Consider the following 24,391-nt stretch of genomic DNA (forward strand, 5'->3'; position numbering starts at 1 on the left):
AAAAAAAAAAAAAAAAAAAAAAACAGGCTTTACAGAATTAGTTTACAAAGGTTACTAAACAAGTAACAATGGCGCATGCAATAAAAAACAATAAACCCTGGGAAGTACAGTGAGGAGAATCTTATTTCTAGAGTTGTCACAGTATTTTAAATGTCTGGTTTAAAAAAAAATTACAAGCTGGGTGTGGTGGCTCATGCCTGTAATCCCAGCACTCAAGGCTGAGGCAGGAAGATCTCTGTGAGTTCAAGACCAGCCTGGGCTACATATTGAGTTCCAGGTCAGTCTCAACTACATAGTGAGACCCTGTCTCAAAAAACAAACAAAACAAAAAAAAATTACAAGACATACAAAAGAATAAAGTACAGCCACACATGAGAAAAATGCAATCAATACAAACTGCTGATGACTTTCCAGACACAAATGGACTTAGCAGGTAAGGACTTTATATCATCTATTTTAAATGTGTTCAAAGGCTAAAGATTATGTCTAAAGAACTACAGGAAAATATCAGAATGAAATCTCACCATGAAAATACTGAAATGAGACCTGGAATGCCTACACTATTTGACTTTTAAGACAAAATTATTACTATAAAAAACAAAGTTTTTGTGGTGCTGGGGACTAAATCCAAGTACCCTGACACTGAACTATACCCCCTAACCCACAAGAACATTTTATGATGATAAAAGGGTCAAATTATCAATAGGTTATAAATATTGCCTAGCATATACCAGATTCTGGATCCCACCTCCAGCAATGGGAAAAAAATCACCAACTAATTCACCAATATTAATACTCATTTTCAATAACGGACAGAACAGTTAGAAAATCAGCAAGGAACTACAGATGTCATGATATCTTGATTTTACTTAAAATGACAAAAAATAAGCAAATAGAAAAAAACATTAATTATTAACTTTGGGTGATATTTTAATGTTCAAGGCACTAATCTCTAATTTCTGTATGTTTGAACATTTTTATAACAAAAATTTATTTTAAAAGGAAAAGTATTGCCTAATCTTTTGCTTGTAACCACATTAATTTGATTATTGTAGCACTATAGTATATTTAAGTATCTTTTCAGTTACTTTTTCTATCCCAAAATTCTTTAAGATAACAATATGTTTACTTTTAAAGTTAGTTTTAGAGTCAGTTCCTCACAAAATTCCATTCTGATTTTATTTAGAACATTGGTAAAGGTATAAACTGAAATAACTTCACAGTAATTTGTAACAAGGTACATGTTAAATATCTTCTATGTTCTTCAGTGAAGTCTCAAAATATTCTTTATGTAGATTTTACACATATCTTATTATTATTCTTGGGTATTTTACATAATTGTTGCTACGGTCAGTAGGATCTTTTTCCTCAGTATATTGTAGTGATGTATGCCAGTATATAAAGCAGTTCTTGATTTTTCTATATCCAGTTTATATCAAGTGATCACCCAACTTATTACATCTTCCTTATGCTTCTAACAGCTTACAATTAATTCTCTAGAATTTTTTAATATACAATGATACTGTATCTCTATTTTCCCTATATATCTGACAATCATAATTTTTCTTTTGTCAAACACTTTTTTAACATCTCCCGTTTGCTAGGTACTATGCAAGTTGCTATAGATAAAATGGACAAAAATGAACAGGATTCCAACCATGAGGGATCCCTATCTTGTGATGATTTCTTCTCTTAATCACTAATAGTTACCATTCTTATTTCTGCTTTATTCCTAATCACACTGGCTAAAACTTCTAGAATTACGCTAAGTAATAGAAATGTTAATGAATGTTTGTCTTATTCCTGATTCTACTGGGAATTCCTTTAATAGGATGCCTCAATCTTTTTTGACTCATTTTGAAGATGTGGTAAGTTACTAGCTAGAGAAATATACATACATATATGCATGCATTTACATAATTATAGGAGATTCAAAAATCCAAAAGTCCATGGGTGCTATCTGAAGCAGCTCTGCTCTACAGTTTTGTTTCATCATATTGGTTTAAGCTAGATGTTCTTCATAGTAAGAATTTATCCTTTTATTTTCAGTAAACTAAAAGTAACTTTTTAAAGGTTTGGGAATATCTTATGTAACGAGCAATGAATAACTGAAATAACAGCACAAAAACAGTCAGAAGATTGATGGCATGAAACAGGCATTCTCTAAACAATCCATGATATGCATGTGTAAACAAGGTAAAGAAAGAAACATTTTAGCTTAGTAGGAAGAACATGATTCTAGCACTGAAACTTACTATATAGGGGGAATCCAATTTAGATCCTCTGCTCAATGCCATATGCTAAACACTTCTAGACAGATTAAAACACTGGATATTAAAAAGTGCACAAAACTACAGAGATGTGAATTATTGCTCTCTGAATAGGAATCAATTTAAAATATCAACATCTGTTATGGCTTGTATCTATGTGCCCCTACAAAGTTTCATGCACTCATATGTGGAGTTCTTGGGAGGCTGGATCATGGGTGTGTGATACTGGATTAAGGGTGTGTGATACTGGATTAGTCTGATTTGTTTGGAATAGTTCTGGGTGTGGCCGAATGGACTGACTTAGGACAGAAGCCCCACTCTGGGTGAGGGTGACACCAACCAATAGGCTTGTAGTCTGGACGGACTATGAAGGGTAAAAGGAAACAATGCTACTGCTCTCTGCCTGCCCTACTGTGGACTGTTTCCCCTCTGCTATGACCCTCTGCTGTGTTACCCTCCTTGGAACCAACTATGAATTGAAATCTCAACAAACTATGAGCTAAAATAAACCTTTGCTCCTTTAATTTGTGAATGTTGAGTATTTTGTTCCAGCAATGAGAAAAGTAACAACGACAACATCTGACAGAAATATTCACATTTTTGATATAGAATAGAAAGTATAATAAGCAAATTCTATATAAGTAGTTTGTGCATGTATGCATATAAACAAGTGGTTCAAAAGTAATACTGTACCAAAGGCCAGGGATTTAGCTCAGTGGTTCTGCTGCCTGCCTTGCAAGTGCAAGGACCTTGAAAAAAAAAAAAAAAAAAAAAAAAAAAAGTACTGTTCCAGGCCAGGAATTTAGCTCAGTGGTGCTACCGCCTGGTTCACAAGCGCAAGGTCCCGAGTTCAATCCTGGGTACCAGTAGAAGCTGTAGTTTAAATTTTGATTTTTGATCTTTTCTCCAGCTAGTCATATATGGCCCAATACTTTCTCTCAATACTGGGCTGCAGCAGCAAGCAACCACTTCTAGTAAGGCACATGACTATAAGTGTAAAAAAGCAATATATATAAATATATATATTCCTAGTGTACTGTGTTGCCAAGCTAATGTTTGGAGTATCAAACACATTTTCAGCTTCCATGCTTTCAATTTAAAATAGGTGTAGTGGGATATACCCCCTTGTAAACTGAGCTGGATGTGTGTGTGTGTGTGTGTGCGCGCATGCGCGCGCGTATAATAAAAATGACTATTCACAACTGTTCCTCTTACTATATAAAAAGGGCAATCCAAAAGCTTAAAAACCCATAAAAATAAATAGACATAGGACAAAAGAAAACTTACAAAAAGAAGAAAATTTCCCTTTCCTGCCTACTAACAAAAATCTTTATTCTGTGGGATAGCAATACACAGAGTGTGACTGAAAAATACAGTATTTAAATTTTTAAATTTATGACAATAAAAGACATTGCTATTCACCCTACTCAAAATACTCACCCTCACTCTGAACACACTTATCCTTCCACTCTTGCCACTTTCTGAAGCAATTCTAAAAATTATTTTTTCTGAGAGTCTTTATTTGCACTGTCTTGGCTCCATCAGTACCCTGAATCAACTCAAAAAATTTACCTTCAATGGTCATTTTTACTTTACGGAACAGCCAGAAGTTGCAGAGTGCCAGATCTGGTGAATAAGATGGATGAGGATACACTGAAATGTTTTATAAGACTACCCTTCTGTTGAACGGCACTAGGCAGGTGCATTCAAAGTATTTATCATACCTCCTACAGACACTCATGTAGAGGACTTCTCAAACTACTTCAGAAAGTGACAAGATGGGGCAGGGGATTTAGTTCAGTCGTTCCTCCACCTGCTTTGCAAGTGCAAGGTCCTGAGTTCAATGCCAGGTACGAAAAGAAAAAGAAAAGAAAGTGACAATAATGAAAGGCTAAGTCTATTTAAAATAAGGGGAAGGGGGAGTGACTTGAGGGAGGTTTTCTTGGTGGGGGAAGAGGTTTAAAACAAGGTCTTGCTATATAGTTCAAGCTGACTTTGAATTCACTATGTAGCATAGGCTGGCCCTGAACTTAAAAATATCTTCCTGCCTCCGCCTCTTGAGTGTTGAAATAACAAGTGTGCACCACTACATCCCGTTTTGAGGTACCTTAATGGCAATGTATCTTTTAGTATAATAAATGTTTTTTAATTTAAACATTCACTGTATATTTTGATCATACTTCATACCTAAATAGAAACTATAAGCTCTGACCTCTGTGACATTCTTGGCTATATAACAACATTCAGCAAAAGAGATGTTTTAAAAAGTGGAACTTAGGGCTAGGGATGTAACTAAGTAGTACTATGCCTGCCTGGCAAGTGCAAGGTCCTAAGGTTTTTTTTTTGTTTGTTTTGTTTTGTTTTTTTGTACCAGGGAAAGGTCCTAAGTTTGATCCCTGGTACTGCAAAAAAAAAAGTGAAACTTAAAACTTCATGGGGAGAGGGAATACTCAGCAGCCCTGTTCCTCTGCTTCTCCCTTCCTAACTGCAACACACACACCAATGCTAGATATCCAGTAACCATCTTGTGACCACATAGGACTAAACATCCACTGAGGAGGCTTAAGAGGTTCCTGTTAATCATAGGCAAACACTATTTCTAATTCATATGATCACATGCCACCAAGGATTTCATAAACAAGCATTCTCACACATAGCTGGTAGGAGCATAAATTAGTACATCCTTTCTGAAAAGACAATGTGGCAAGACATATCAAGAGTTTTAAAACATTCTTATTAACAAATTGCTGGCAAAGATGTATAGAAATACTTTTATGCTTTGCTTGTGGGACTGTAAGCAATCTCTAAAATTAAATGAGAAAAGCAAAAAATTTAACAGTATACAAAGTAAATTTCCAACTGAGTAAAATAAGGGAAAAGCAAACATACATGTATTTGCTTGCACTGCCATAAACAATCTCTGAAAAGATAAGTCAGGAAAGTGAAAAGCTGTGAAACAGGAGTAGGAAGATGTTTTACTGTTTATCCTCACACACTTCGGCCTGTATAAGGTTTCATGAAGATCCATCTAAAGTATACCAGAGGTAGTACATTTACATATACAGATATTCACTCCAGAGCTGGGGATTTAAGCTCAGTGGCACCATGCCTGCCCCTCAAGCACAAGGTCCTGAGTTCGATCCCTGGTACCCCCCAAAAAAATGTTCACTCCAAATGTTACCACTAATTATAAATATTCACAAATACCCTAAATGCCCTACATCAAAGAAGTTAGGTATTTTGCATATTTTCATTGAATAGATATTTCGAAGTCATCAAAAATGTTCCTTAGGCTCCCTCAACCTCCAGTGCCCCAGGCCTCCATCGGAACAGACCAGTGAGGACTGCCCAGCCACGCCACATCATCTCCCCGCTCCCCACCTGTGCTCTCTGGCCTCCTGCTTGTGCCACTCCCTGGATCCACATTGCAGACACAGCTGTTCATGAAGGCCATTTTACTGAGCTCCAGAAGGTGGAATGGTAGTGAACAACTGCAATAAAGGCACATCAGACCTCCATAGTTGCTAAGTTGGAGGGATCATCACCTTTCATCAGAACATGGACTATCTTCAGGGGAAGGGCAGCTGGAACCTGCAGCAGAACCTTGCAGAGTTCAACCCTGCAGAAGGTCAGGGAGCTCAGCTTGGGCCTTGCAGCCAGAATTCAGCCTGAATTTCAGGGGTCTGCCATTGGCTAGCTGAGACTAATTGACTTGGTTCTGCACATTTCTGACCACATTGTCTATTGTGACAGCAGAAATATACCCTAAAATAGGCTCTTCAAATTTTTCTTTCTTTTCCTCTTATGTTTAATTTTAATTTTAATTTTTTAAATTTTATTTTTTCCCCATTCTTCAAATTCCTCTTTTCTTTCTTTTTCCCACTCAGTCTCTTGATCCCACACATTATTCTTCATCTCCTTTTTTGTTTCTATTCCTGCCCTAATTTGGATTGCTTCTTGCTTTTTCTTTTCTTCAATCTTCTTTCTTCACTTGATTGTCAATCAGTTTCAAAGGAAAGTGAGTACAATTTATAGGTTCCCTATTACTGTTAAGTTGTTCTATTCTTGTCTATGTTCTTGCAATCTGTCTTTCCCTCTTGTCTTTAACAGTTTCCTAGGCTTGCGTGATCATTCTGTGTCCTTTGACTTCACTTGAAACCTACTTCTATTCTTCTACCTACCTATTCCTCTCCTCCCAACTCATTCTAAGTCCCCATCCTGAGGTAAAGTTGCTATACTGAAGAGTTTATTCACTATAAACATATTTTGGGGGGCAGTGGATTTAGCTCAGTGGTTCCACCACCTGCCTTCCAAGCATCAGGACCCAAGTTCGATCCCCAGTAACAAAAACGTATTTTGAGCTGGTGCTTGATTTTGATTTAATTCATGTGGTTAAAGGTGATAGATTAACAACTACCACAAATGGTCAATTTAAAAACTGTGCTGGATGGTATTGTGTTGCTGATTATATCAACTGGGCTAAAGGGTTGTGATTGATTTCATGAGTTGTCCTTTCGGATATTTTGAAAATGAGTGTGTCTCTGAGTCATTAGAGACTCAAAACCTAAAGAGCAGCTACATCAGAAGATGAAAGTACTAACCCAGGAATTACACCAAGGACAGGCAACAACAAAAATAAAAATGAGAAACACTTAGCAAGGTACAAAGAGAGACTTCTAGTTCACCAACGACAAACTCTAGTGGAAAGGAGGTGGAAATGTCTGACAATCAGCCACCAAGACACCCTGAACTCATACCACAGGAAGGAACAAAACAAATCAATCAGGCTCTAGAAAAATTTAAAACAGAAATAATTCCCCAGATAACTGCAGAGATGGTGAGCACAATGAAAGACATGATTAGAAACTTTAGAACAGAAACAGACAAAAAAAAATAGACGAGCTCAGGACCATGATAGAAGCTATGAATGCCCAGCAAATAAATGGAAACCATGAATTCGCAGCAGAGGAAAGAAATGGAATCCCAGAAACAGATTCAAGCAGATATCCAGGAGATTAAAAACTCTTTTCAAAGCATTTGCAGCAGAATGAATGAATGAGAAGATAGAATTTCAGATATAAAAGATAGTATTGCATTCAGTGACCCATGAAAAGAGATCCCTTAAAAACAGTAAGGGATCATGAGAAATCGATCCAACAATGCCTAGATGATGCAAAGAAGAATAACATAAGACTGATAGAAATCCACAAAGTAGCAGGAGAAAGTACAAATGACCTAAAAAAACTCTTCATGCAGGCTGGGGATTTACCTCAGTGGTTCCACCACCTGCCTTGCAAGCACAAGGACCTGAATTTGATTCCCAGTACAAAAAAAATTGTTCACAGAATTAATTACAGAAAACTGCCCCAACAAAGGGGAAGAATGTGACATACAGATAAGTGAGGCAGAGCAATCTAATTAGCCATGATCAAGAAAACTCTACACCTAGACCTATAATACTCAAGGATCCCAGAAACCCAACAGAAAAACAAAACACTGAAAGCAGTTAGAGAAAAGAAACAAATCAGTTGCAAAGGAAAGCCCAACAGAATCACAGCAGACTTTTCAACACAAACCCTCAGGTCACGGAGAACCTGGAGTGAGGTAATTCAAGCCCTAAGAGAAAACTGCCTCCAACCTAGACTGATGTATCCTGCAAAACTCTCTTTCAAAATGGATGGGGAAATAAGATACTTCCATGACAAAGAACACTGGAGAAACTTCATGAATACCAAACGAGCAGTCCAAACAATTCTAAACAATATACTCGAAAAAGACAATGAAGGTCACAACCGATGAGGCCTAACAGGAAATCAATTAGGCAAGGCAAGAAACTAAAGGGAGAGGGGGAAAAAATAAAAAAGCCAACAACAGGACAACAACATGACAATTATAACTCAATACTTATCAGTTATAACCACCAATGTCAATGGCCTCAACTCACCAATCAAAAGAAAGAGTGGCAGAATGCATTATGAAGCAAAATCCAACAGTATCTTGTATACAAGAAACACACCTAGTTCAAAAGAAAACTAACTGAAAGAGAAAGGATGGAAAACAGTTCTCCATGCATAGGAGCCCACAAAAAAGTAGGGGTAGCTATCTTATTGGCAGACAAAGTAAATTTCAAACCAAAACTAATTAGGAGACACAAAGAAGGCCACTAAATCCTTGTAAAGGGAACAATCCAAGAGGAAGAGATGACAACCATAAGTATATATGCACCAGATATTAATGCCTCCAACTATATAAAACAAATATGAAGGGACATGAAAAACCAAATAAGCACTAATACAATTGTAGTGGAGGACCTACACACCCCACTATCATAAATAGATCATCTAGACAAAACAATCTACAAGGAAGTACTAGAAGAGAAACAATCTTTTGAACAAATGGACTTAACAGACGTCTTTCACTCCACAAAATCAGAATATACATTCTTTATGGCTGCACATGGGTCATTCTCCAAAATAGAGCATATACCCTAGTTCACAGAACATGTTTAAATAAATGCAAACAAACGGAAATTATCCCATGTATATCATTAGACCATAGTGCAATTAAGCCGGATATAAGAATTTCACAAACACATGGAAATTAAATAACACTCTCCTGAACAATCAATGTGTCACAGAGGAAATTAAAGAAGAAATTAGACAGTATTTATAAATAAATGATAATGCCAATACAATATACAGGAATCTATGGGACACAATGAAAGCAGTTCTATGTAGAAAATTCACAGCAGTGAAGGCTCACATTAGGAAAACAGCGTAAGCTCAAACAAACAATCTAAGGATGAATCTTAGGCTCCCAGAAAAATAAGAGCAAGAAAAACCCAAAGCTCATACAAAGGAGGAAATTATAAAGATCAGAGCAGAAATTAGTGCAATGGAAACTAACAGAACAATACAAAAAAAAATCAATGAATCAAAGAGTTGGGGTTTTTTTTAAGAATAAATAAAATCGATAAACCCTTAGCCAAACTTGAAAAAAAAGGGGGGGGGGAAGAAAAGGCTCAGATCCATGCAATTAGGAATGAAAAACTTAAAGTCACAACAGATTCAGCAGAAATACAGAAGCTCAATATCTACTTCAAGAACCTATACTCTAATAAAATGGAAAACACAGAAGAAATGGCAGATTTCTTGATACTTATGAATTTCCAAAGGTGAAGAAGATAAAAAAATTCTAAACATCCCCATTACAATCAGTCAAATTGAAAACATAATTAAAAGATTACCAATGAAGAAAAGCCCAGGTCCTGAAGGATTCACTGCTGAATTCTACAACACATTTAGACAAAAACTACTGCCAATACTCTAAACTTTTCAATGAAATTGAAAGGGAAGCAATACTTCCAAATTTATTCCTGGAAGCAAGTGTTACTTTGATTCCCAAACCAGGGAAAGATCCAATCAAAAAACAGAACTACAGGCCAATCTTCTTTTTTTGTTTCAATCTTCTTAATGGACATACATGCAAAAATCCTTAATAAGATACTGGCAAACAGAATACAGAGGGTCATCAAGAAGATCATACACCCTGACCGAGTAGGATTTATTCCACGGATGCAAGGATGGTTCAACATATGTAAATCAATAAATGTAATACACTATATTAGCAGAGTCAAGGACAAAAACCACATGATGATCTCAATAGATGCAAAAAAAGCATTCGACAAAATTCAACACCCATTCATGATAAAAACCCTATAGAAAATTGGAATAGATATCTTTATCTCAATTTGATAAAGTCTATCTATGAAAAACCAACAGCCAACATCATATTAAATTGCCCAAAATTGCAAACCCTCATGTTAAAATCAGGAACAAGACAAAGATGTCCACTATCACCACTTGTGTTCAATATAGTTCTGGAAATATTAGACATGGCAATTAGACAAGAGAAAGAAATTAAAGCAATAAAGATAGGAAAGGAAGAAGTTAAACTGTCACTATTTGCTGATGATCTGATACTCTACATAGGAGACCCAAAAAATTCTGCCAAAAGACTTCTAGACTTAATTGACACTTTCAGCAGAGTAGTTGGATACAAGCTCAACAGCATTCTTGTACACAAATGAAAGACTCACTGAGAGAGAAATTAGGGAAACAAATCCTTTCACAATATCATCCAAAAAAATGAAGTATGTAAGAATCAATTTAACAAAGGAAGCAAAAGACCTCTACACTGAAAATTAAAGCACTCTGGAAAAAGAAATCGAAGAAGATATAAGATACAGAAACAACTCCATATGTACTCAGCTACCTCATCTTTGATAAAGGAGCCAACTATCCTCATTGGAGGAAAGACAGCCTCTTACAAACTCTATTGCAAAACCTGGATTTCAATCTGCCAAAGATTAAAACTAGACCCTTATCTTTCACTAGGTACTAAACTAAAATCCAAGTGGATTAAAGATCTAAATATTAAAATAGAAACAATAAACTTGCTGGAGGCTAAGTTAGCCAGAACTCTCGAAGACACTGGCATAGGAAAAGACTTCATGAACAAATCCTCAGTAGCATGGGAACTAGCACAAACAATCAATAACTGGGATCTCATCTTATTAAAAAGCTTCTGCACTGCAAAAGAAACTAACAAGAGAGCTAAGAGACAACCTACAATGTGGGAAAATTTTACCAATTACTCCTTAGACCAAGGACTATTATCTAGAATAAAGAACTCAAAAAAATACGGCACCCCCAAATATAAAGACCCAATTAAAAAATAGCCTTCTGAAATGAAGAGATATTTTTCATACAAAGAAGTAAAAGCAGCAAATAAATATATGAAAAAATGTTCAACATCACTGGTCATTTGAGAGATTCAGATGAAAACAACACTGAGATTCTATCTCACCCCAGAAAGAATGGCTGCTATCAAGAAATCAGCCAATAACAAATGCTGGCGGGGTTGTAAGGAGAAAGGAACCCTTCTCCATTATTGATGGGAGTGCAGAATGGTGCAACCACTATAGAAATCAATATGGAGATATCTCAAAGAACTAGGATTAGCGTTTCCATTTGATCCAGCTATCCCTCTGCTGGGTATCTTTCCAAAGGAATTAAAGGAACATATCAAAGCGATATATGCCCACCCATGTTTACAGTGGCACAGTCTGTAAAAGCTAAAGCTTGGAAACAGCCCAATTGCCCATCAACTAGAGACTGGATAAAGAAGACATTTTTTTTTCTATAAAATGGAGTACTACTCTAGCCATAAAGAATGAGAAACTAGAGTCATTCACAGGAAAATGGATGCATATTGAGGCCATACTCTTAAGTGAAATAAGATACACACATGTAAATACTTAATAGTTTCTCTGGTGTGAAAAACTAAAAGTGTACATAAGATCCAAATTGTATAATTGACAATTGAAATAGGAAGAAAAAGGCTAAAGGTGTAGGGAAAGTGGGAAGGGTAGGGAAAAGGAAATAAAGAAGAAAAAATATGAGAAAAGGAAAAAAATGGAAACAAAATTTTTCTAAGTAGGGAATAGTGGAGGGAATTAAGGGAGTGCAGGGATATGGGGAAAAAATGAGCACCAAGATCTGTCGTATAAAGGTACAAGATCCCAATGATGAATATAGCTGTGCTATATATTTAAAAAGTACCAATTAACTCAATGAAAAAAATCGTATTACTTATCAAGCTGGGGATTTAGCTCAGTGGTGCTGTCACCTGCTCTGCAAGCACAAGGTCCCAAGTTTGATCCCCAGTACCAAAAAAAAATGTAACAATACCACAGGAATATGTTTATGATATAATATTAAAAACCCAGATGTATTTATTGGTTTTCAATTTTCAGAGTCAACCTCTACTAAATGTAGAGTATTAATAATGAAACTGTGTGTTAACAACTTTTATAGTATAAATGAAAAAGAATAGTATGTAGAGGAATAGGAGGGATGAGAAAGAGTAAAGGTACACAATAAGTCAAAGAAAGGAGAAACAGAAATTTAAATTGATAAGTCAAAATATGGTGAGAAATACTAAATAATACTGAGTTTTAGAAGTTTTTACCAGGAAAATGAAAACTATGAGACAGTCTTTTAGGTAAGAAAGGTGGAAAAGCAGGAGCAGAAAAACATTGCTTTTCAAATCCTAAACTTGTTCATACTGTTTTATTTGCTACACATATTATCTTCAATGAAAAGGTAAAAAAGGCCAGGGATTTAGGTCAGTGGTGTCACCACCTGCCCCTCAAGCGCAAGGTGCCGAGTTCAATTCCTGGTACCAAAAAAAAAAAAAAAAAGGTAAAAAAAAATTAAAAGAGTAGGCTATGCAACTGCATGCACAGTACTATTTCAACCATAAAAAGAAAAAAATGCATAGAAAAAAAAAAGACCAGAAGGAAATATGTCAAAATGTGAACAGTTGTTGCTTCTGTGTAGCAGTATTATGGGTAGTTTCTCTTTCATAATTCCCTTTACTTTCAATATTTTCCTTGGGCTGGGGATTTAGCTCATCGGTTCGGTGGCCTGCCTTGCAAGCTCCACATTTCTTACTATATGAATCAGAAGATTTTACTTTGACAGGAGAAAGTAAAGCTAGAAATCATAGGAAAAAATAGGCCTGATTTTTTTAAAAATGCTGATTAAAAGAGCACTTCCCAGGAAAGTACTGCTGTCCCAACCCCAACTAAACACCAGAAAGTTTCACTAAGACTGGGTGGGAATAGCAAGCCCTTTATTGCCTGGGAATCACATGTAATGAGATTCTAGCACCCTCCACAGCAGACTTTTGCAAAACTGACCTTCAGTTTCTCACAATTCCTTAAATGCATACCCTTTCACAATGTGAATGAAGAAATGCAATCTACTTCTTTAGCTCTGGAATCAAGGCTCACCATGTACTTGCTTTAGCCAATAGAACAACAACACACATAATACAAGCAAAGGTTTCAAAAGTGTTTATCCTTTCTTCCTACTGCAAAGCCTTCTGCCATCCTGTGGAAAAGTTTGAGCTGGCTTCCTAGAGGATGAATGACCATAAAGACAATTATCCAAGTTAGATCCCAGATACTTTTTACAACACTCAGTCCCAGTCAATTTTACTCGAAATGGACAAAAAGCTCTACCAACCTTCAGAATCATAAATGATCAAGTATTTTTGTTTGAAGCCACTACATTTTGGGTAGTTTTTTAAGCAGCAGAAGCTAACTGATATACCAACCTCCAATACAGCCAATGAGATTGAGAAAATTATTTTATCACCCTTCTAAATTCCACATTCAACTCAAGGAATGAGTTCCTCAGAGACAGCTTATCAATAAAGTAACAGTCTTTAGCCTTGTAGAGAGCTCCATAGTCAGCAGAATTTTCCCTCCTTGCTAACAAAATTATCAGATTAGGATGATGGCATCAGTATGATCTCAGAAGCCCAAAACTGCTTGGTAAAATCTGTTCCAGGTCTTCCTCTTTCATGTCAAGCCATATAATATCAAAAGCAACATTTACCACTAATTTTGTTAGACTGATTACATAAAATAACTGCGACATACTGATCATTTTTGACCATGTAACAGTACCTGGACATAACAAACATTTGCCGGACAAACAAATGAGTAACTGAATCAGGTCTTCTATTAAATATCCTAATAACCTCTAGCCTATTTCTCACCACTACAGTACAGAATACTGGATCACCTTTAGGACTCCATGGAGCATCATCTGAATTCTTCTTTTTCTTAGGTCGAGATTTCAAAGCAGGATCATCATCATCAGACTCCAGGGAAGGGTAGACTGTAGGGAGAGGCGAAAACAAAGTAAACTGAGATCTCATACAAAAGTAAAGACAGAATAACAAATACTTCAGTTTTTCTCACTTCCCTACAAGTGTACCCTTAGCATAATCCATACTCAACTACAACAGTCCCTGAATATGTCTCATTTCATGCCTCTACCTTTGCACCCTTGCTGCAAAAGTCCGTGTCCCACATTTACATAACTCTGATACATTTACCTACTTGGTGAGTAATTTCATGAGTTACTTTACTCTTCTTTCAAAATGCAGCTCTAACTCCATCTCCTACAAAAACCCTTTCCTTACTCTCCTAATCTGATTCAGCTAACTTCTTCAGCTTCCAGAGCATCCTCTACATGCCTGTAATGGAGCTATTATACAGTGTTTAGGAACTACTTAGTAAAACCTGTTGTACCTATTTATCATGAGGGCAGATATGCACTATTTGATTTCATATTAAGGGATCCTAACACAATCCAGTATACGTCCTCAGTGTTTGCTTAATGAATGGAAAAATAAACAGTGCACATTTAATATACATTAATAGAACAAAAAGACTATTCGGAATAAACTGGGAATAAAATTACTGAAACTGCATAATATGAATGACAAAATACACATGATAGGAAATAAGAATAAGCAGTTTATCATATTGTCCTCACAATCAACACACATAGGATTTAATAGGAACATGGTCTAGAAAGATACTATTCATGATATCGAATTTTGATGCCACTAAACTAGAAGAGAGCCAAAGTAGTGAAAACTTCCCCCAAATGACACTAAACTGACTCCTCCTAATGACCAGCTTCAAATTTCTGTAGAATTCTACTTCTTCAGAGGAATCCAGACTTATACCTCTTCCCAGAGGGCCTCTTTGTAGAAAAATGAATCTGTCTTCAGGCCTTCCTCATTGATCAAAAGGGCTTGTAAAACTCCTGCCTCCTGACTTCTTAAAAAAATTTCTTAACCAGGCATGGTGACACATACCTGTATTCCCAGCACTTGGGAGGCAGAAGGATTGCTACAAATTATAGGCCAGCCTGGGCTACACAGTAAGTTCAAGGCCAGCCTAGAATATACAGCAAGAACCTATCTCAAAAAAATCAAAAGATAAAAATAAAAATTAATTCTTTTCCAAAACAAGAGTCCTTGATTGTTCCTAGAAAGAAATGAGTCAGGTAGCACATTTTTTTGAGGAAGGTCCTACCTAAAGCCATTATTGTTATTTTGCTGTATCTGACAGGTTTTCTACCTCACAGAAAGAAGAGTGGCATAGTAGAAAGATCTTGTGCCTCAGGGTCAAACAATTACTGTAAAATCCTGGACTGAGCCACTAGTGTCCTAGCAGAGCTAAGTCTCAGAATGTCCCTCCATCAAAGATAGCACCTGTCTTGCAAAGTTGTGAGGGTTGAGAGATGATATGTGCAAAGTAACTGACCAAAGGTATTCCATTCAATAAGGGAGAGGTGTAGGTAATAATGAAATCTATACACTGAAAGAAAATAAATGTAAATGTGTACATTAAAAATAAAAGGGTGGAGGCAGGCACGGTGGTTCACATCTCTAATCTGAGCACTCTGAGGGGGTTAGGCAGGAGGATCCCAAGTTCAAGCCCATCCTAGACACAATTTACCACGACTTTGTCTCAAAATAAAAAGTAAAATAATGGGTAGAGATGTAGCTCAGTAGGAAGGCCTAAAGTTTAATTCCCAGTACCATAAAAAAACCCACAAAACAGTATTAATTAACTTGATGTAGTATTGTCATAAAGATAGATATACAGACCAATGGAACACAAGAGAGCCCAGAAATAAACCCCTGCATATAAGGCCAAATGATTTTTGACATGGATGCCAAAATTACATCCCTTTACGAAATGCTAGTGAAAAAAAAAAAAAACCAGAAGAAATGCTAGTGAAAGTCCTAAAGGTTGAAATAAAAAGACAATAGAGAAAAACTTGCAAGAAGAAGAAATAACACCAATAAAGTAACTACAGATGAAAATATAAAAGCCAAGGTTATTGCATTTGTGGTTTCTAAGCAGTTTTTACGGATTGATCACCAGCAATACATACATACATGAAATTCTCTTTTTGTGTTCTAAATTATTTAAAAGACAAAAACATAAAACAATTAGCTATAATCTTTGTCAATGGGGATACAATGCATGAAGATAGAGTTTATGATCAAAAATAGAACTGAGGAAAGGTGGGGCTATCCAGGAACCAACTTTCTGTGTGCTGTAGAAATTTAATGGTATCAATTCAAGCTGGACTATTATAGTTAGGATGTTAGTTTTAATTTCCATTATGAAAATAACTAAAGTAAACAAAAAGGAAATGAGTGAATTAAATTGGTACATCACAAAAAATTACTTAAACATAAAAGAAAGCAATAATGGATGTCTGAAGAACTACAAAGATTTAATAATGAACAAATAGACAAAATAAAAAGTGGGAATATATATTTAAAAAGTGGGTGAGGTGGCATGCATCTGTAGTTCCAACTACTGAGGAGGCTCAGTCAAGAGGGTTACTTAAGCCCAGGAGTTACAAGCCAGCCTTGGCAACTTAGTAAGACCCTGTCTCTAAACGGCAAGCTTTTTGGAGATGGGGCAAGGCGATCAGGAGGAAAGGAGAGCACAGGGAGCGGAGTAAAGGGATTGAAAATGATTAAGATACTACCTATATGTACCAATTCCCCAACATGTACATAATTATTATATACTGAAAACATACCCAAAAAGCAACAAAAGTAAAAAGTGGCCAAAATAGCATGAGCTCTTTGTTTTATGTATTCACTTTAAACAAAAATGAATTAAAATCACCAATAAAAAGGCAAAGATTGAGACAGAATGCCGTTAAAAAAGATCAAACCATATAGTATCTACAAGAGATATATAACAGATCTAAAACAAACCACTAAGTTGAAAGTAAAAGGCTAGAAAAAGATATTTCATAAAAGCAGTAAGCAAAAAGTGGGCTGAAGTGGCTATACTAAAATCTAACAAAATAAACTAAGCCAAAAATTGTTATAGGAGGTAAAGAATAACATTACATATTAATAATATAGCTAATTCATCAAGAACATAGATAATTATGAATACATATGCACCTAATAACAGGTCTTCAAAATACATGAAACAAACACTAACAGAATCAAAAAAACGGTAGTTCTACAATAATAGTTGAAGACTCTAACATTCTGCATTCAATACTGGACAAAATATGCAGATAAAAGTAAAGGTTTCTCAAACATGAACAACACTATAAACCAACTACAGTAGACCTGAAAGACATGTACAGAAAATTCTACACAAAAGAGTAAAATGTAGTTTTTCAAGTGCACATGGAACATACTCTAGGACACAGTATATGTTAGGACATAAAACAAGTCTCTTCAATTTTTAAAAGATTAAAACCATATGTTATCTTTTCTAGTTACAACAGAATGACACTAGTAATCAATAACAGGTTAAATGGAAAAAAATTTTAATTGAAGGAAATTAAAACACAAATTAAAGAAAAAAAATTACAAGGGTAATTAGAAAAAAATTTAGATGAATGAAAACAAAATCACAACATGCCAAAATTTACGGGCTGTAACAAAAGCAGTACTCAGAAATTTACATTTACAAATGCTCACATTTTAAAAGATCTGAATAACCTGACTTCATGAGAAAAAAAAAAAGAAAGCCAAAGTAAACCTAAAGCTAGCAGAAAGGAAATAATAATGAGTGGAGATAAGTGAAACAGAGAATAGAAAACCAATATAAAGAATCAACAAAACCAAGATGGACATGGTGGCAAATGCCTGTAATCCCAGCACTCAGAGGATGAGACAGGAGGACTGCCAGGAGTCTAAGGGCACCGTGAACTACACAGCAAGACTCTGTCTCAAGAAAACAAAAGAAAAAAAAAATAAAACCAAAAGTTAATTCTTAAAAAAGATCAACAAAATTGGCAAAGAGAAGACTCAAACACCTAAAACTGTTGTAGACTATATAGATATAATTCTTATAAGAGAATACTATAACAACTGATAACAAATTTAACTATATAAAATGTGCAAATTCCTACAAATACATAACTCACCTAAGCTGACTTTATTGGATACTTTCAACTGACCTGTAACAAGCACAGAGATTGAATCAATAATCAAAAAGTTTCCAACCAAGAAAAAGTCTAGGATCATAGTGCTTCACTGGTGGATCCTGTGAAATAAACATTTTTAAAAGGATACCAATTCTCTCTGCTCAAAAAAATAGAAAAGGATATACATCGGAACTCATTTTATAAGGCCAGTATTTCTTTGATGCCATAGCCAGAGAAGGATACAATAGAAAGAGAAAACTAGAAACACATATTCCTTCTGAATGCTGATGCAAAAATTCTCAACAAATATTAGCAAATCGATTTTAATAGCCTATTAGTAGGATTACGCGTACCATGACCAAATGGGATCTATCCCAACAATGCAAAACTAGTTCAACATAAGAAAAATCAATGTATTACAGCACACTAGTAAAATGAAGGAACAAAATCAGCACATGATCATCATTAAGTACCAAAAAAAATTTGACAAAATCTGATACAGTAATATTAAATTGGTTTTCAAACAGCTCCAAAACTTGAACTTTCCACTATTCAAACAGCAAAGCTTGAAGAAAAATCTGCTTGGTGTTTGTAATTCTGCTCGATAGTTGAACCAAAATTCCAACTTGAAAAAATCCTGTACTGGCAGAGTGAGTCGCATGTCACACCTCGCCGAGGACACAAAGGAGTGATGCACCACTTTCACCCAGACAACATACAGTGTTTATGTTAGTGCGTTAAAACATTCATCATTGTGCTTTTTCTGTACTTTGTGTAAAATATCATAACCATGACTCCAAAAAAAGTGATACCAGCAGTAAAGCTAAAAGGAAAACTGTGAGAACCACGACAAAGTTAAAAGAAATTGTGAAATTTGTTAAAGGACTGAAAAAATGAATTTACTAAGTATAATTTTGGGGCCTGAGAACCAATTATTTGGTTTTATACTACCTCTTATGGAAAAAATATGTTCAGGTCTCAAACTTTCAAATGTTCAAACAAGAATCTGGAATAAAAGCATTTATGGCCAGGCACAGTAGTACACGCCTATAATAAATTCCCCGATAATGTTAACATTGAATTGAACAACTGAATTTGATTCAATTCCTGTCCTATTCAGCTTGCAACCAGAATCATGGAAAGAATTAAGTTTGTGAACTGAGGTACACGAAATGAAAAAAGTTGAGACTCAAAGGAGAAATAAGTATCATACTAAATGGGAATCAACTGAAAGCATTTCCTCTAAAATCAGGAATTGGATAAGGGTTCCAACTCCAAGTGCTTTTATTAAATATATTCTGGAAACTTTAGCCAGATGGTCAGGCAAAACAAACAAATAAAAGAGAAACAAGTAGGAAAGGAGGAAGTCAAATTATCTGTATTTGCAGGGGATATGATTCTATAACTAGAAAAGCCTAGAGTCCATCAAAATAAAATCCCCAAAATAGCAGGATACAAAATCAACATACATATTTAGGTGTGGTGGTGCACACCTATAATCCCACCACTCATGAGGCTGAAGCAGGAGAATCACCATGAGAGTTCAAGGCCAGCCTGGGCTAAATATTGAGTTCAAGGCCAGCCTGGACTACCTGGTGAGACCCTGTCTCCAAAAGAAAAAACAATACAAAAATCAGTAGCTTTCCTATGTATCAAAAATGAATTAACAGACAAAGACATCAGGAAAACAATCTCATTCACAATGCCCCCAACAAAACAAAGCATAGAAATAAAAAACAAAGCATAGGAATAAACCTGAGAAAAGGGAAAGAAAATGAAGACAAAGATGCACTATATTTTTATTTTAGAAACATTAATACTGTTAAAATGGCCATACTACTGAAAATGATCTACAGATTCAATGCAACCCCCATCAAAATACCAATGACATTACTCACAAAACTAGACAAAAATAATCTTAAAATTGATCTGGAAGCACAAAAGACCCTAAATAGCCAAGGCAATCCCGATCAAAAAACAATACTGCAGCTTCCCAACACGATTTCAAAACACACTACACAACTACTGTAACAAAACAGCACAATATTGTTATGAATATGGCCATGTAGACCAATACAATATCATAGAAGACCCAGCCATCTACTACAGGCAAAACAAATGTAGGAAAGAAAAGAGAGCTTCCACAAGTAATGCAGAAAAATGTGGACATCTGCCTGTAAATGACTGAAACTAGATCCCGTTTTTCACTCTTTACAAAAATCAACTAAAAACAGATCAAAGACCTTAATGTAAAGCTTGAAACTTTGAAACTACTAGAGGAAAATTTAGGAGACACACTTCAAGGCATTGCTATAAGAAACAATTTCCTGAATAGGACTCAATAATTCAGAAATAATAGCAAGAACTGACAAATGTGATATATCAAATTCAAATACTACTGCACATGAAAGGAAACAAATCAACAGGATGAAGTGAAAGCCTATAGAATGAGAGAAAATCTTTAGCAGTTATTTATCTGGTATAATATATAAAATCCAAATATATAAGGAACTGAAAAAAAAACACCAAAAGAACAAGTAATCAATTAATAAATGGGCAGATCAGCTGAACAGATACATCTCAAAAGAAAAAATGCAAGCCGGGCATGGTGGTGCATGCCTGTAATTCCAGCACTCAGGAAGCTGAGGCAGGAGAATCCCAAATGAGTTCAAAGCCACCTGGGCTACCTAACCAGTTCAAGGCCAACCTGCCCTATATACTGATACCCAGTCTCAAAAAACAAAACAAAAAAGATAGGAAAAAGGAATACAAATGGCCAATAATTAAATGATCAATGTGTTTAGCCATCAGGGAAATGCAAATCAAAATTTCATTCAGGTTCCATTTCAACTGAATGAGAATGGCTATTATAAAGAGTATTTAAAAAATGGGCTGGGGATTTAGCTCAGTGGTTCCTGCCTTGCAAGCACAAGGTCCAGACTTTAATCCCTGGTATCAAAACAAAAATGAAAGCAATAAATGCTGGCATGGACAAAAGGAAAAAAGGAACCTTTAAACACTACAGAACCCTTATATGCCATTAGAACCACTGTGAGGGCCTTTAAAAAGCTAAAAATAGAACTACATGACACAGCTATACCACTCCTGGGTATATACCTGAAGAAATCAAATTCAGCATATAATAGAGATACTTGCATACCCACATTTATTGTGGCACTATTCAGAATAGCAAGGTTATGAAATCAGCCTAGATGCCTAACAACACATGAATAGATTTTTTAAATGTGGTTTATATATACAATGAAGTGTTATTCAGCCATAAAGAATAAAATCCTGTCATTTGCAGAACATGAAACAGAACTAGAGAGCATCACAATAAGCAAAATAAACCAGACTCAGAAAGACAAGTATCACATGTTTTCTCTCATATGTGGAATCCAGAGAAAAGGAAAAACATGACATGAAAGTAGGATGAGGACTACTAGGAATAGGAAGTGAACTGATGGGAAAAGACTCTTAGAGAAAGTAAGAAGGAGACTTAAAAGAGGGAGAGGCAGTAAGATAGAAACGGGGGGGTAGATATGATCAAAGTATTATTATATACATGTATGAAAATGTCACCAAAAAACTATTTTCTTATTTAATTCAATCAGCTTTTTGTTTTTGACTTTAAGCTTGTTGAACATTTTAATTAAATCCTTTATCTGTTCATTTACATCTTCCTGAACTCACTGAACATCTTACAAATTAGTGTTTCTTCTCTGACCTCTTCAAACATTTGTTTCTGTTTTTGAGACAGGACCTCAAAATGTAGTTCAGGCTGGCCTTGAACCTGCAGGGATCCTCCTGCCAGTAGGCATGCACCACCATGTCCAACTTTCTTCATTTTAACCATTTGGTTCTTGAGTTCTTTTTCTGTGACTTCCTCCACTTCAGTGGCCATTAGAGCAGCTCTGGAGAAATTAGGTATTGGAGGCATCTTCTGATTTGCTTTGGTGCTGAGAGTTGATAAATTAAGAAAGAAAAATTCTATGACTGCCGTGGAGTGTATACCTCTCTGTGATTTGACCTTGTCTTGGGTTATGTTTTGATATTTACACATACTGGTACAACCTACTCAAGGTAGTAGGATCAGTCCCAGTCACTGTATTACAAGAGAACCACTATTGGCTTTATGATCATCTACAGAACCAGGCATGTATCAATCATGAAATTTAAAACTTGTTTTAACAATTTCACCCTTTTTCAATTCCTTAGAATGTGATATAATACTGATAACAAGTAGGCTGGGATGTACAGGATGAAGAAAGGAAAAGGGAATAATAGTTCAGAAAAAGGAAGAAAGAAGAAATAACAACAAATTAAAGAAGGAAGGGAAACTTTTTTGATATTATTTTTATATATGGAATGGAGGGCTGCTAGAGAAGCAGTGCAAAATTTAAAAGCTTCTGCACACAAATGAAACAACCAATACAGCAAAAAGAAAATCTACAGGATGGGAAAAAATTTGTGCCAGCTACTCCACAAGAAGACTATCATCAAGAATATAAAGAACTCAAAACAAATAGCTCACAAAATGAAATATTTAATAAAAAAATGGGCAACATAAATTAATATACACTTCTCAGAAGAAGTACAAATGGCCAATAAACACATGAAAAATCCCTATCATTGCTGATTATCATAGAAATGCAAATTAAAATTATACTGAGAGGGGTGGGGGTTTATCTCAGTGGCAATTGTGCCTGCCTCGCAAGCTCAAGGTCTTGAGTTCAATTCCTGGTATCAAAAAAATAAAAAAATTTAAAAAGTAAAACTATACTGAGATACCATCTTACCCCAGAAAGAATGGCTATCATCAAAAAATCTAATAACAAATGATGGCAAGGATGCGGAGGAAAAGGAACTCTACTACAGAGCTGGTTGGAATGTAAACTAGTATAACCACTATGGAAATCAGTGTGGTGATTTCTCAAAAATCTAAAAGTAGAAATTCCATTTGACCCACCATCTCCCTCCTAGGCATCATCTGAAAAGAGTTTAAAATCACCATATCACAGGGATATATACATACCCATGTTTATAACAGCACAATTTATAATGCCTAGATTCTAGAACAGCATAAATGTCCACCAACAGATGAATGGATAAGGAAAATTTCTACACAATGGAGTACTACATTGCCATAAAGACAAACTTGAGCTTTCACAGGTAAATGGATGCAACTTGAGAACATAATGTTAAGTGAAATAAGCCAGATACACAAGCTCAAATATTGCAGTTTCTCTTATATGGGATATACCCACCGTGGCACAATACTCTGCCATAAAGAAGGATAAATTTGAGCTATCTGTAGGAAAATGGATGGATCTTGAGACCATAACACTAAGTGAAATAAATGAGACGTTGTTAAATATCACATTGTTTCACTAATTTGGGACACCCAAATTCAAATAATTTAAAGAGCAAAATAAAAGAGAGATGTTGGGAAATAAGGAGATAAAGCTCTGGAAAAAGGGATCTCGGGAAGAAGGTGTAGGAAAAACTGACCAAGAAGTGATACTGGTATATGGTATATAGGTATATGGGATGTATACCAATTCAACAAGGTGAATATAATTATTACACATCATAAATATATACTATTAAAAAAAACCTGTTATTTTGTTAATAATTATAATAAAAAAGAAAAGAAAATATTAATCCTCAATTATTCTTAGGCATTTCAACATACCTCTTGTGGTAATCAGTGAGATAAGTAGACAGAAAATGAGCAAGGATACAGAAAGGTATCAATAATCCACATGATCCAGTTAAAGTTTATGGCGAACACTCTTGCCAAAATTGCTGAATATATAGTCTTAGCATGTCCACAATGAAAATTTGCCAAGATCAAATCTTGAATAAGATGATTAATCTTAATAAATTTAAGAGAACCGATTTCTACACAGTATGATCTCTGACCACAGGCAAAATACACTAGAAACCAGTAAAGAAAGGTAACTGGAGTGCTTTCAATGCTCAGAAATTAGACATTTTTAAGTGATTTATGGGTCAAAAAAAAAAGACCTCAAGGAATAGAAAGTATTGCAACTGAATGAAAATAAACATATGACATAAAACTAGGAAAAGACATCTAATTTATTAGAGGAAAATTCACAGTGTTAAAATATTTGCCTCACTAATAAAAAAGGTTGACATATCTTGAAAGTTTCCACCAAAAAAAAATGATAAATGGAAATGAACATCATAGCAGACAAGTGGCAGCAGTATTCATGAGGCACTTGGAAGATACTCACCAAGATCCAA

General features: G+C 35.4%; 1 protein-coding gene across 4 annotated transcripts in view; it reads right to left on the bottom strand.

Annotated features, from left to right (window-relative positions):
• The window catches only part of Phf8 (PHD finger protein 8), a 124,703-nt gene that overhangs the window by 12,006 nt on the left and 88,306 nt on the right, over positions 1-24,391 (bottom strand). For all 4 annotated transcript variants that reach the window (XM_010610746.3, XM_010610747.3, XM_010610748.3 and 1 more), the window contains one exon: positions 13,928-14,023. In XM_010610746.3, the coding sequence (XP_010609048.1) occupies positions 13,928-14,023 (96 nt within the window). The remainder of the gene's footprint in view (positions 1-13,927; positions 14,024-24,391) is intronic.

The sequence above is a fragment of the Fukomys damarensis genome, unplaced genomic scaffold (assembly GCF_012274545.1).
Source record: "Fukomys damarensis isolate Sample0158 unplaced genomic scaffold, DMR_v1.0_HiC HiC_scaffold_39, whole genome shotgun sequence".
Lineage (NCBI taxonomy): Eukaryota > Metazoa > Chordata > Mammalia > Rodentia > Bathyergidae > Fukomys > Fukomys damarensis.